This window comes from Parasteatoda tepidariorum, chromosome 3 (assembly GCF_043381705.1).
Source record: "Parasteatoda tepidariorum isolate YZ-2023 chromosome 3, CAS_Ptep_4.0, whole genome shotgun sequence".
In the NCBI taxonomy this organism is placed as follows: Eukaryota; Metazoa; Arthropoda; class Arachnida; order Araneae; family Theridiidae; genus Parasteatoda; species Parasteatoda tepidariorum.
This window is the reverse complement of record NC_092206.1, coordinates 61,826,618-61,842,251: the sequence shown is the minus strand read 5'-3', so window position 1 is coordinate 61,842,251 and position 15,634 is coordinate 61,826,618. Positions and strand designations below refer to the sequence as shown.

The window sequence follows — 15,634 nt, the reverse complement described above, 5'->3', positions numbered from 1 at the left end:
GCTTAAGAGCTTTATGGATCAAGCATTAAATGTTGTAAATATTAAGGTTGGTTTAGGAAACGACTTTAAAATCTAATGTATAATAATGAGGAATAACGTTTTTTGTTTTGTTTTTTTTTTGTTTCATAGAATTGAATTAATTTAATTTTGTGCTTTTAATTTCTTTTCTAGTGCTGAATTCTCTCACTCTATATAATGATGCGGTAAAGAAGTTGACATTGATATGCAAATCCTATTTAGAGAAAATGAATGAAATAGATATTCAACAACCCCCATTAGCATATACTGCATCTGTGTTTGCTGTAAAAAATAAGCGGCGCAAAATGGAAGATAGACATGTAATTCATCACGATTTGAATTTGCTGTTGAACCTAAAGGTGACTAATCAAATATTTTTATTTTCTAAGTGTATTTCTTTTTTCAGAACTCTAAAAATTAAATGCAAATGCACGTTGAAAATTTTTTATTGTAAAAATTGTCAGGAAGCAATTTTTAAATGAGTTGAAAAAATTTTTATGACTACTAAATATTAGTCTTCTGAAATGAAATATTTTGCTACTTAATCTTGTCACAGAGATTTGTTAGAGATTCTCTTGTAGAAAGATATGCATTAATTTTATTTAAAGGGAGTGAAAATTAAATGAAGCTAAATTAGAATGGATTTTTTCCCCTTTTTCTACTATCTTTTTATTTCTATAAAATTTGTAATTAAAATTTCTGTTGAAAGTTTGTGTATAACAAATATGAACTTCTTTCAAGTCTGGGTTTTAAGCTTTTAAATTTTTTGTCTGAGCATGTTGACGAACAGTAACTACTCTTCTGAAAAGTTTTTTCTTGAACACTCTTCAGAATATGTAAAATTTAGTAAAAGAAAACTTTGAATTCCTGAATTGATTAAAAGAAGGGTTAAGTGGGGAATCATTCACTAATTGATGGTTAATTTTGATATCTAAGTCATGTATATTTTTTTTCTGAGTTTTTTATTTATTTAGTAGCATAATCTTATGTAAAAAAAATTTCATACCACTAACATTCCAAGATGAGTGGAATATTTTTCAAATGCCATACTGTTTGACCTGTGATTAATTATACGAATCTATCAGTGATATTACATAAAATTTCTTGTTAAGAATTTATAACATGTTCTTGTTTACCTTGAACGTCACTCTGAGTTTAAAGCTAACACTAGATTCAAAGTACTCTTCTTGTTTTCAGGATTGTCCACCTCATAGTTATTATGCTGTTTTTGATGGACATTCTGGTGTAGATGCTGCTAGTTATGCTTCAGCCCATCTGCATGTCAACATAGCAAATCATCCTGATTTTCTGACAGATACTCCAACAGCAATTACGGAAGCATATAAAATTACAGATCAAAATTTTAGCAATAAATGTTTTCAAGAGGTAAGACATATTATTATTATTATGTCTTGTCTTATCCGTCTTATTGCTCAGGCGGCAAACTATTTAACACACTTTTCATGGTAATGGTAAAAATTTGTACAACCTTGCTGTTTGGGTTTTAGTGAGAGCAGGGGGAAAAAGGGGGTGGCAAGTTTACATACTTTGCTGACCAGCCTGTATAGAGATCAGGGAACTGGCCTTGCATCAAAGATGTTCTGGATTCAAATCCTGGACAAGGCAAGGATGTTCTTTCATTCTCTGTACTATCTGTCCTTACTGTGGGAGCAACGTTGGCCCGCCTAATATGGTGACCCTGAAAGAGTAGCCAACAAATCTGCATCTCAGATGCCTTTATGATTTTGATCATTCTTCAGGTGGGCATTGGAAGAAAAAAAGTTTGTATACTTCTAATGATTATCATTTATGAAGACATGAGGTATTATTTCCTATGGTATTATTTCCTATGTAGTTCTCTATGTAGCTAAGTCAAATCGAATGTGTCCAATCTTGAGGTAAAACAATGAAACCTCTCAGGAACTGCTAATCTCTGCATTGCTTTTAGTTTCTTATACATTTTGTTTTGTTTTTTGCAAGTCTTTTTATTTTAAGTAATAAATTAATTTCTTTCTTTTTTTTAAATTTTCTTGATTTTATTTCCATGTTATGATGTATTAAGTTTTCATATAATTTATTTTTGCATATATTTATTCTTTAGCAGATTATGTATGATTCAGTTTTGTAGTAATTTATTGTTGCAGAAAATTAACCATAATGAAGTTTTTTTTTTTTAACACTTTTGTTATAAGTTCTGTATTTATCCTGAATCCTTGTATGTATGAGCATCACATTTAGCTGGTGTTAGCGTGTTACCATTTGATAGCTGGCCTAATATGCTATAAACAGTATTCTGTTGAACTAAATTGAATTAGTACAACTAGAAGTATATTTTGAATGCCCTTGATATATATCTTGTAAGTCCAAAAGATATTTTCCTTCTGTTTATAAATCTGTAAGAAAAAATCAATATAAAAAGTTTAGCTTGCAGTGTAAACAATAGAAGATGAAAATTTAAAGTAGGATTGTAAAATTAGTAATATCTGTTTGTGTGTCATACCTTGTTTTAATATTTATCATACATATTTTAATATTACATACATACATATATTTATCATACATAATTAAATTACAAGGGTTTTTTAACTATCCTAAATTGCATCTTTATTTATTCTTGGACAATCTCTATATGTATTTTTATGTAATATTTAAATAAGAAATTCCGAACATTGGCTTACCGACATGTTGTGTGCAAACTTTGCTGCCTGGTGCACCGTTCAGTAGCGTCACACTGCCATGATGAAAAGGTTGAAACTTATTTCAGTTGATCTTTTTCTTTATGTTGAGGAATGTGTTTCCCAAGTCAAGAAAATTCAAATTCCTTGAATCTTCCCCACATGCGTGAAATCACACATTTTTTTAAAACCAATTCTTGCCTGAGGGGAAATTTTTATTTAAAAATGTTTACTGTTGACCATATTTTGCTTCATGTCATTAATTTTTTTAAAAAAATCATGTCCTGAGAAATTGATACATGTAGCACTAAACAAAATTTTAGAATCAGTGTATATTACCAAAAATGTTCTTGTTTTGCAATGATTTTTGTGTGAAATGTCCTGAGTTTGGTTTTTATCACTGCGAAATCAGATTTGTTTTCTTAATGAACCTATTTATGCATTTGGCATTGCTATTTAAACAAATGATGTATTGTTTCCTATGCAGATTCTTATACTACATTTATGAAACTATATAAGAATGAACGGAATAAATAATTCAGAAGCTACAATAATGTGTAAAAACTATTTTTGACTTTATACCACTGTAAAAAAGATACATGAGGACTGAAAAAGGTTTGTCAAATTTACACCATTCCTGATGTTAAGAACCCCACCTTGTAAGAATGAGTTCTTTGTGTCATGTAGCTGTTTTAAACCTATCATCCCACGTTTGAATTCCAGCCTGACTGGAAGTTGTCCTTGCCCGACCAGCTGAAAAATCAGGTTTCATTCTTCTTGTTACGTTGTGCGCCTGTGTCAGCCCTTATGTAACTAGGGTAGGGGTGCACAACCTTTTTCAGTGAAGGGCCACATGCACAGCAGATTGACCAATGAAGGGCCGCATGCCAAAGTGTTTAGACCGACATATTGAAAGCAATTGTTGGTGGTGATTGTTATATAAACATCATTGTTTATATAACACTAAATTCTTTTTGTCGGTTAACCTTGTAATCTCTTTGCAGAAAATACAATACTTTAAAACGTTTAAAATTAGAAAATGCAAAACTGATTACTTAAGAAGGAAAACAGAATTCGAAAATCAGAATCAATTTATCGGAAAAAATTTAGATAAATTGAAATAATTAAAAAACTATGGAAAAATTGAAATTTTTTTTATCACATTACAAAATACAAAAGTCCATTTAAACATAAATTTTAACGTTAATTTTTTTTTCATAGAATTAAATTTCAAATAAATAAATATTCTAGTCATTAATATAAATTCAAGTTAAATACTTTGATTTAAAGAAAGTTTATAGGGTTAAAAATGATTAAAACTAAAACTAAACCCCTTAAGTGGAAAATAAGACTTAGCATTTATTAGGGAATGTACTTTATCTTTCAGACATTTTTATTTTAAATTAATAATAAGAGGCTATGAGAGGAAAGAAAAAGAAAGAAGAAAACACATTAAATTTTAAGGAACTATATTCCTTAATAATAAAAAACTATTAAGATACTTGTTTACAACTTTTTATGACGAATATATTTTTAACATGACACTTACTATTTACAATTAATACACAATCAATTAACAATCAATAAAATTTACATTACTTTTCGAAACTTATCTTGATTAAATTTTTTATACAGTTAAAATTTAATGATATACAAATCATTTCCCAGCATATAATCATAAATGATATAAAATGCTCCAAGAAGGTAGAAAATGGTTTAAAAAATTTCTTAATGGTTATACTGTAATTTGCAAAATTTTTGAATATTGTGATAATTTTATCTACTTGATCATGTGATATTTTTTGAGCCATTAAATGAAAATGTAATGATTGTATTTAAAGACTACTCTGTAATTTTGAACAGGCCAAATTCATTCTGGAAAACAGTCTTTCGACAGAAGCTGTTGTTGTGGGTAGTATTAAACTTAGAGCAAATAACATAATCAGTTTTGGAATTTGTCCTAGATGGTGTTCTTCCTTTCTGGGTTTTTAAATCGCGGAAATACAAATAGCGATGTGTTATTTTTTAATTGCTTGAATACGAATTGCTATGTGTTATTTTTTAATTGCTTGAATACGAATTGCCATGTGTGATTTTTAAATTGCGTAAATAAAAAACTCGATGCTTGTTTTTCAAATCGCGTGAATACGAATCGTGTGGCTTTTAAATTGCGAAAGGACTACTCACAACACTTGATTTTTAAAATGCATGAATATGAATCGCGATATATGGTTTTTAAAACGCGTGCATATGAATTGCGAGAAAAGTAGCAACGGATGATATTTTAAACGCCAGAACACGAATCGCGATATGTGATTTTAAATCCCGTAAATACGAAACGCGATGGATTATTTTTAAATCTCGTTAATGTTAATACGAAATGCGATGCGCAATTTTCAGATAGCGTAAATACAAATTACGATGTATGACTTTTAAATTACATGTGACAACAAAAAGAATAGGTTCGATGTGTGTTGTTAAACTTGCACGTGTTCATGGGACTAAAGAATTATGCCGTTTTTTGAATTATTTATTTTTTTATTTTTTTTTTTGCAAAACGGACCGCATTTAAACACATCTAGGTTTTTTTTTTCCTGGGAAGGTGTTGATTTGGCTAAGATACGTAATTACTTTTTAAGTTACGAAAAAAAATTAAAGCTGAATCGAATTTCACGAGTTGTAATACTGTGTGAAAATATCAGGTATATTCTAAATCACAAATAAAAATGCAGCAATAACGGGAAAGAAGAAAAAACACTTTCGAAAAACCTCTTAAAAAATTCGTGTTAAAATCGGTACAACGCAAATGATAAAATCGGCACAAACAGAGCACGTAAAAAATAATTATTTTAATGCGCGATTCAAAACTCGCTTGCTGTCAAAGTATTAAAAATATCATAATCTTTTTAAATCACGGGGAAAACGTAATAACTACTAAAACAATAACCAAAATACTTTAATATTTTAGATGAAATTGGAGTAAATAAAGTCCATCAAAATTTTATGTAATTTAAATGCGAGATTTGAAATTAAAATGTCGCAATAGCGTATAAAAAATATCGGTACTTTCAAAACCTTGTAGAAATGTGTAGCAATAATTTCTAAAATAACGATTGAAAAATAATTTGATTTGCGATAAAATCGTTACAAATAAGCCATGTCAAAAAATGGTTATCTAAATGAGCGATTCTTTACTCGCGATTCGTAATAATATCGTGCTAAAATATCGAAGTTTTAAAAACCGGGCGGAAATGTGCAGCAATAACTGTTGAAGAAAGGATCTAAAGTCATTTAGATTTTCCATGAAGTTTGCACAAATAAAGCGTTTCATAACTTTCAAAAATCGCTATTTCAGAAACTACTTGAAAATGGGTAGCAATAACTACCGAAAAGTCATTGGAATCGGCACATACGAAAAGCGTCAAAAGTGGTAATTAAAATTCGTAAATCGTAATAATGATGTATTAAAAATATTGGGATTTTTAAAACTATGCTGAAATCCGTAGCGTTAACCATCGAAAAACTACATTGATTGAGATTGGGTGCGTCAAAAACTTAAAAGTGTAAATTTAAATTACCGAATTTTTTTTATTATTTTTCAAAAACAAATATTTAATTTTTTTTTTCATTTTGTTCAGATTGCGGCCGCGGGCCGCACATCGAGGGTTGGCGGGCCGCATTTGGCCCGCGGGCCGCAGGTTGAGCACCCCTAAACTAGGGGGTAAGTTTTTATACTCTAGATTGATAGTCCAAACAAGAGACAAACTGACTGATAGTTTAGAAATTATCAGGGATTGATTTATTAACAATTTTGTACTAGTACCTTCCAAACTACATGTCTAATTGTAGATCATGAGTCTCATTAGATTCAGTGTAAAAGAAAACAAACACTGGAAACAAAATCTCATTTGATTAAATAACATCACAGGTTAGTTTCTCTTTTCATTTTCTTCTCAACATTTTACCATTTAATATGAATGAGGAAAATACAATACTTAACAGTTTGCTTCAACTTTTTTATTTATTTCAAATTTACATTTGATTATACCAATAATTTCTAAGATAGTAAATTATTTAAATGTTATGTTTTTTTTTTTTTGCCCCATTAAAACTTAGTTGCAACATCTTTTCAAACATAGCTACTGTGATAACTCTTTTTGCTACAAAATATTTTTTGTTTTATTCTACTTGTAACTAAATTATTTTTTTAGAATTTAAAAAGTGGGACAACTGCTGTGTGTGCCTTATTTAGAGAAAGAACATTTTACTTATCCTGGGTAGGTGATTCTCAAGCAGTTTTGGTGAAAGAAGGAATACCTGCTATTGTGACAAGTCCACATAAACCTGACAGAGAAGTAAGTGTAATTTTTTTCATCAATCTTGAGTATTATTTTTTTAAATTGAAAATAATTTATAGTGTCTATTAATAGGATGAAAAAAAAAGAGTTGAAGATCTTGGTGGAAGCATACAATTTATTGGAACTTACAGAGTGAATGGAATGCTCGCAGTCACCAGAGCAATCGGTAAATTATACTTTGCTTATAAGCTCAGTGTTAAATTGCAAATGAGATGTTAGTCAAACTGGAAAAGCACAAAGTGAAAATAAATTTTGCAAATGTACTTTGAATCTTACGAAATATATAATATCTATGCATTCTTTATTTTTGTAGAGCAGTAGTGATATAAGTCTTCTTTTTTTTTTTAATAGTTATAATTGATTCAGTTTTCAGTTAATAAAATCCCATTCCTTGTTAAGCTAATTCCATATGCTAGAGGATTAGTTGATAGGCGCCTGATATCAAAAACCCAGCCAGTTTTTTTTTAAGTTGGGCCAACTTGAAACTAGAACTTTAAAAATCTTATAATGCAGCTATGAATCTGTTGCTTGTATAATTTGGTATCTATAACATATATAAATTAAAATTCTTTTTCTTGGTGTTTTTAATGTTTATTCCAATTGCAAGCTATCGTATTACATAATTGTGTGCAAAGTTTCACTCCCTCAAAAAATAAAAGTAACTAATTACTGTATATTCTGGTGTATAACACGCACTTTTAATACAAAAAATAACATTGGAATTTACGGGTGCGCGGTATACGCCGAATATAAAAAATTATAGATTAAAAAAATTTAAATATAGAAAAATACTTTTATTTTAAAGAAATAGCATACCTTTACCTATATACTTTATTGATTTTCGTTATTACGTAAATAGTTCATTATATTCGTCTTCCGTTATTTCTTCAGGCACGTCATCACAATCTGTTTCGTCTTCATCTGTGTTACCCTCATCCATAAATAAACAGTCATCTTCTGATCCGTCCACATTATTTGAAATGCTGTTTTTTTTTTAAATAATTTTCTAACCATCTCAGGCTTTATTTCATCCCATCCTTTTAATATCCATTCGCACACTGTTTCCAAACTTGCATGACGCATTTGTCCTCCTTTCGTAAAGGTTTTCTCGTCCTCCATCATCTAAGTGTTCCACTGTTTTTTTTTAAATTGGCTTTAAAAGCAGACGTCCAATGGCTGAACTAATGGTGTCAATCCGTCCGGAATAACTGCCATATCGGTGTTACATTCTTTCAACAATTTTTTTGTATTATCTGTAAGGTGGGACCTAAACATGTCCCACACTAAAAGGCTTTCTGGTTTTCTATAGATATTAGACGAGATATTGAATATGTACAATACAAATTTTCGTGCGCGTTATACGAAGAGTATATCTTAAAATTAAAAAAAAAGTTATTGGAAATTACGGGTGCGCATTATACGCCGGAATATACGGTATATAACAAACTAGAAAACTAATTAAAATAACTAGTAACTGCATGTAATATAAATCTGCATGATTTTTATTTCAATTAAATTTTAAATTTAGTCAATTGTCAGAGTAATATGCCAGAGTGACTCGTAAGTTTTTACAAAAGATTGATACATGAATTGCTTAATGCAAGGTCAAGTCATAACTATATGTAATTTTCTCATCTTCAAACTTCTCAGATTATTTGACTTTTTATTAAAATTAAGTCTCAAAAGCAACACAATAAATAAAAATAATTTTTCAATTCAAACTAAATGAAAATTCAATGCAATATCAATAATCCAGGTCGTAAAAAATTCAATTTTATTCTAAAGGTTAATTTTTCTTTAAATTCACGTTTTTTTATAAAAAATAAAATAAAACTATGAAAATAGATTATATGAAAAACGACAGTTTGTCATCCATGGTTAAGCGAATTTTGACTTATCATTTAGGAAATATAATCGCAAGTTTAAAGGCAAAGTTTTATTCATTCTAATATTCTTAGCATTATAATAGTTTATTAGTTACAAACTATTTTGTTTTGTAATTTATTTATTTTTTAAATTTGATTTTAAACATTTGACTTTATTTTTAGGTGATGCTGATCATAAACCTTTCATTAGCAGCGAGCCAGAAATAACAGTTGTTAACCTAGAGGGCAATGAGGATTTCTTAATTTTAGCGTGTGATGGCGTGTGGGATGTTATGTCACCAGAAGATGTGGTTGCTGCTTTGTATTATAATTTATTGGAGAATGGGCAAGATGATCCTTTTGACACAATGGCTGCAAAACTGGTACATCAATCAAAACTTCAAGGTTCTGAAGATAACATAACTGCTGTTGTTATCTTTCTTAGAGATATCCAGCTTATAAAAGAGGCTGCCCAGAAGTATATTCCTAATTTATCCAAAGCAAACTTTCAGATGAATTTTTTTGAAAATGGTGAGGAAAAATCATTGATTGATAAGGTAACAAGTACACCTATATGTAAGCCAAATGTACTGGAGTTTAATTATTCATCGATAAAGAAATTAAAAAACACAGCTAACGTTTTGAGTGCTGCTGGTTTGGGAGATTCGTTTACAGATTATGTAGAAACTTATCATGCTTCTAATTTTGAGAAGCTTTCTGAAAAGCCTGTACATACTGTTGTGGCACCTGAAGCAACTGCTCTCAGTGAACTTCCAACTCCTCCAATTGATGATGTGATGGCTTCTCAGCAATTTGAGAATATTTGTTCAGCCAATTTAGCTCAAAAATTTGAACTTGTTTCTCCTAGCACTAATTCTCCATTTGAGGATTTTAAGGATCAAAAAACAGCTGAAATTATTTCTGAAAATGATAAAAACATTCTGTTAAATGAAGAATTGTCACCAGAGGAAGCTGTTGATATTGCATCCACTGTTGTATCCAATGCCATTGAAACCGCTGTGAAGTGTATTTCTGAAAAAGAATTTAATGAAACCAAAGTTCACATGAGCCCCCAAAAACTGAATCCATATGCAGAACCTTTTGTTATGAAATCTTTTATTCCGTCTGAAACTGTTGAATGTAACTTGGTTAATATTTGTCCTTCTGCATCTGATTTAACCTCTGTTATGGGAAATACAGGCTTAACTTTTAATAAAGAGAAAGAGCTTATAATGTCAGAAACTATTTCTACTGAAACTAAGGATAACATAGAACCCACTACATGCAGCTCATCTATAATTGAAAAGGCTCAAGTATCTGTTAATGAGCTTACTTTAGCATCAACTGATTTAGACGGCGCTACAAAACTACCAGTACCTGCTAAATCTGAGATGCGTAGTGAAAACTTATCTTTAATAGCTGATATGGATATCTCGCTCGTAAATAATTCTGCATTTGGTGAATTTGACACACCAGAGAATAAAAATTTATTGATTAAGGAGGATCTACGAATGAATAGATCTTCACAACAAATAATTGATAACTTTGTAAACACTGAATTGAAAGAAAATATTTCAGCACAAAATTTATTTGATGTTTTAAAAACTGAAGAAAATAAAACAGAGGAAAGTATTATTGAAGTATTTTCACAAGATATTGTTATTGAAGTTTCAGATGAAAAGTCTCCCTTAGGAGAGTTTCTAGAAATAGAAAACGCTAGTTCAAATGAAAATGACAAAGATTTTCTTAAACATGGTGATGAAGATGTTTGTAACTCTGAAATTTCTTTAATTCAAAACACTCAAAATATTGAATTAATTGATATCTCCTCAGATATAGTTAATAATGATCTTCTAGATTTAAAGACTGGGTGCATAGGAACTGATATTCCTGTTGAAAGTAATAGCATTGTAAATGAATTGTGTGTTACAGAGAGTTCTCCAGTTACAGATTCCTCAAGTGTTTCAATTCATGATGACCAGGTTCGTAGAGAGCCACCAAAATCTGACATAAAAGAAGAAAATGCTGTACAATTACCAGATGATAAGAAACCAGAAGTTGCTTTAATTTTGGGAGGAGTATCGTTACCTCTTGTCGATGATACAGCAGCAGCTGTGTTACCTACAGATCACTCAGAAGAATGTCATGTTGAAACAGTTGCTGTTGATTTGCAGTCTGTGCCAGTTGGTGTTCCAGAAGCAGAAGGTGTCACTGAAGATGTTGATTCTGATTCTGAAAAGGACGGTGGTTGGAGTTATATGAAAGGCAATGCGGCTGGTGAGAAAAATAAATCTTCTGAGAAATCCTCTAAGCAAGAAACCCCAAAGTTAAAAAGAGATGCACAAAAATCTACTGATATCAAAAGCAAAGTTAAAAGCACTGTTGGTGTGGAAAAAAATAAAAAATTACTTGCAGAAAAGAAGCCTCTAGAAGTTAGAAGCAAATTGTCTAAGCCGACGTCAACAATCGCAAGTAAGACAACTGACAAAGCAAAAGTTCCAATTACTGGAACATCTACAACAGCTAAAAAACTAATTCCAGCTGCTAAAAATACAATTCCCTCTAGTAAAATGTCTAGACCCACTACTGTTCCTCGAAATGCTCCGACTCAAAACAAATCTGGAGTTACATCGTCCGTAAGCCGAATACAAACTTCTACGAAGCCTGCTTCAGCCATTAATACCAAAGTGAAACCTAATAATGGAGTTAGTACTACTTCTACTCATACTACAAGTTCTTTAATTAGAAAGCAGCCTTCTACTCAAAGTAACAAAACTAGTACATTGTCATCTGCTCGCACTACTTTGAATCGTCCAGCAACTGCAACAGTTCCTAACAGAGCTTTATCAGCTACAAAGTCAACTACTTTACCAAAATCTTCGTTTGAATCCAAACCAAAGCAAACATCTACAACTTTAAGACAAACTGTTTCATCCACTTTGAAAAAGCCTGAAATTAAGGAAACCAAAGAGCTATCTAACAAGCAATTAAGTGAGAAAAACAGCCCTCTTCCAAAGATCCCAAGCAAAGGAATTTCTTCAAATGTCAATAGTACTCTTAAATCTTCCGCTTCTGGGATTAGCAAAACTGCACCAAAACCTAATGTTCCTTCGAAAAGAGAGTTGATTAAAAATGTGCCAAAGACTCAAATATCTCGTCTTGCTCCTAGAAACAATAGTCAAGTTAAACCTACCAGAGATTTAGCCAAACCAGTAGCCACAGATTCTACTAAACTTACAACCAAGCATTTACCATCATTTTCCAAAAAAGCAATACAGAAAACCAACCAAATAGTTGAAGCTGATGATAAAAATACAAATGAATCAACACCTTCTGAAGAGGAAAAGCTTTTACGGGAAGTCAATGATGTGGAAATTTCTACTAAAGAATTGGCTGATTGCGCTACTACTGATGCTGTTCATGAAAAGACTCCTATGGAAAATGGATGTAACTCTGAAGAGGAAGAAAAAGTAGTAAAAGATGAACCAACACCCAACCCTGTTGAAAGTTTACTGTAATGGAATATGAAATTTTAAAATTTCTAGTCTCTTAAGCGATCTCTGTTAACTTTGATTATAAGTTTTTCTGCAAAGTGTGATTTGAAATTTATAATTGAATTTTAAGATTCTGTTTGTAATTCGAATATTTTATATATTTTTTTAATTAAAAATATAGATGCCCTTTCAAATCTAATTTTATTTTCTCTAATTGATTTAATCTGAACTTTGTAATGGTTGTTTTTACGTGTTCATCAGTGTATATTTGTAATTAATATCAGGTGAATTTTTTTCTTTTATTTCATAGAATGATAAATTTTAGAAAACTTCTTATGAACTTTTTTAATAGTTTTATCGACACTGTCATAGCTTTATACAAATTATTTCTAATATGTGATACAACTATTAGTTTTTAATTGTTAATTCTAAATCCCAAGTAATGCTTGTGTGTAAAAAAAAATACATTTAAAACTGAAAAGCTTAATTGCATTGATTTAAAATCTCTTGAATGAGTGGCAGCTAAACTGATGTGGTAAAGTCCAACCACCTTAACCAGGGTTGATTGTATTGTACTGAAATGGGTCAAGCTTCACAACTTCCTCCTTTCTCCCAGAATTTTCAGCAAAACTAAAAAAAATAAATTTAAAAAATATTTAAGTAAATGTAGTCTTTTTTTTTTTTTTTTTTTTTTTTAACCATTAGTAAGAACTTCTAAAAATTTCTTTAATTTTTTTTCTGCTCCTGATTAATAGTGTCTTAGTTATTGTATAGAAAAAGTTTTTTTCTTTTTAAAATATTAGATTATAGATAGGAATGAATACTAAATGTTACTGTAAAAGTAGGTGATCAATTCTTTCAATTGGATATCTATTAAACTGAAAGATATCTAAATTTAGCTCCTAATTTGACAACTGGCTATATTTATTTTAAATTTTTTTTTTCTGTTATTTTGCCTGGGAATTTTTGGAGAGAAAGGACCAAAGTCTTTGCCAAGCTTGATCTTGGCATATTTTGAGGTTTTTTTAGCCTATAATCTTCAACTAAAGATTGTCTTCTATGGATCTTTTTATCATTACAAATGAAATAAAATATTTCAAATTTAAAAGTAAAGCTAAATTTTTGTAATTAAAACAAAATATTTATCTTAGACATTGGCAGTTATGTTCAGTTGTATATTAGCTTAAAATTTGCATTTAGAAATATTGAAGTGCCTTTAACTTGTTGTAAAATTTGTACATTATTTTTCCCCCCAGCTGAAAATTGTTTAAAGTTTTATCCATCCATGTTATATAGAAATTGCTATTGTTGGAGAAATTTATGTGTAAATGTAAATACTAAGTTACTGTTGCTTAATTGTATCTGCCTAATGCCTATTAATTTGAACACTTTACTTGTCTTTGCTTTGTATTTCTAGGTTTTGCATTTGATTGGGAATTGCGATTCTTTTTATTATTATTATTCATTATTACACAACTTGATATAAATTTGTTTTTATCATGTATGTGTGTTTTTAAAGGTAATAAGTTTGTCTACTTTGGTTCCATTCAAAATCATTGTCTAAGTTTTTTTTTTTTTAATGTTTTATGAAGATCTGTCCTTGGCTTATACATGTACTTTATTTTGATTTTATTAAATCTGTTTTTGAATTAAAATTTGTTTAAATTGTCTTATTAAACAGTTAACAAAATTAAATAACTAGGACACTCTTTTATAAATTATTAAAAATTTTGATGGCAATTTACTCTAATAATCAAATAGGGTGATGATTATAATAAGAGGCTGTGGAGAAATTATGAACTATTTTATTTTTAGCTAAATTTAAAAAAATAAATTGTCAATAACTTATAATTATTTACTTATAAATATTTAACTTCATTTTTAAAATTTTTTTATTTATTTTTAAAAAAAATCTTTAGTTTTTACAATTATTTTATAAATTATTATAAAGGATATAAATTATTTTTGATTAAAATGTTGTTCTTTTACTACCAATTATGGTTTTAAAAATAATGAATATGCATAATAAATAATGAAAATACATTACTACTGTAATGACAGAGGTGTTTTAATTTTCTAATTCTTTATATCTGTATTAAAAACAGTTCTCAAATATCTTATATTCTACAGAATATATCTCTTTCTAATGGTAGTTTTAGTAATTTTATTACTATCAAAACTTATCCAGTAAAATATTTTATGTAATTTTTAAAATTTTCTCTTATGTTCTTGATGAAGGATCATATTTCTACTTGATGTGTACACAATAGTAACTTAATATAAATTTATTTTTTTTTTAAAAGATCTTTACAATCTTGTTTCCTTTTTAGTGTTTAAATCATTTTAGAGATATAAATAAACGTTTCACATTTGTGCTATCTCTTATATGTATTTATTTGGCTAAGCAAAGAAAAATCATTTTTTGTTCTATAAAGTTAAATGTCTGTACAGATAGATGATATAGATCAAAATTAAATTTTACTGAATTTTACAAGTTAAAATGTTTTATATTGGATTAGAACTAGTACATTTATATACAGCATTTGTATCAAAATATTTATTGCTAGTTATTGCAATTTTTGTACTGGTGATGTGTCCCTGCATTGCCATTTTGCATTTGTATTCCAGAATAAATTGGGGCATTTTTAGTATTTTTGTACTTTTCTTTATCTGATATAGCTTCCATCAGACAATTAACTCAATTTGGTACAATTTTTAGGAATGGTAGCTTTTAAAATTATTTTAACCTGATATTACTCAAGATAAGGAATTAATCAACTCAAACTTCTTTAAGAGAAAATCTTATTCAATTATTCACCAACCACTTTGTTAAAATTTTTGTAGTTCTCCAGAAAGCTCTTATTTTCTGAATAAGTATCTTGATTATATGTTGAACAATTATTAATTAACGATCATGCATCCCTCTCTCTCAGTTATTACAAACTTTAAATGTAGAACATCATTGCATTTATGTACAGCCAGGTTTATTTGTCTTAATTACACAGAAAAGAAATATTGATTTCTAATTCCAATATTTGGCACAAGTTTTAGATGTACTGTGCCCAAAATAAAAAACGGACCTCCATGAATAGTTTGATCTAAAGATGGGGTCTGTAAGTTCTTGGACTCCATCTTAATGGCTCGAGGGGTGACCTTAAATATGCTAACTAATTAGCTCGGGTGATATTTTAAGTTATGAAATCAGACACAAAAACGTACTTTTT

General features: G+C 29.4%; 1 protein-coding gene across 2 annotated transcripts in view; it reads left to right on the top strand.

The window, feature by feature from the left end:
- LOC107451193 (uncharacterized) overlaps nucleotides 1–14,065 on the top strand; it is a 32,973-nt gene extending 18,908 nt beyond the window's left edge. For both annotated transcript variants that reach the window (XM_016067209.3, XM_071178713.1), the window contains 5 exons: nucleotides 172–377; nucleotides 1,216–1,404; nucleotides 6,905–7,048; nucleotides 7,124–7,217; nucleotides 9,100–14,065. In XM_016067209.3, coding sequence (XP_015922695.1) covers nucleotides 172–377; nucleotides 1,216–1,404; nucleotides 6,905–7,048; nucleotides 7,124–7,217; nucleotides 9,100–12,434 — 3,968 coding nt within the window. In that variant the 3' untranslated portion in view covers nucleotides 12,435–14,065. The remainder of the gene's footprint in view (nucleotides 1–171; nucleotides 378–1,215; nucleotides 1,405–6,904; nucleotides 7,049–7,123; nucleotides 7,218–9,099) is intronic.
- Nucleotides 14,066–15,634: the final 1,569 nt, after the last annotated feature.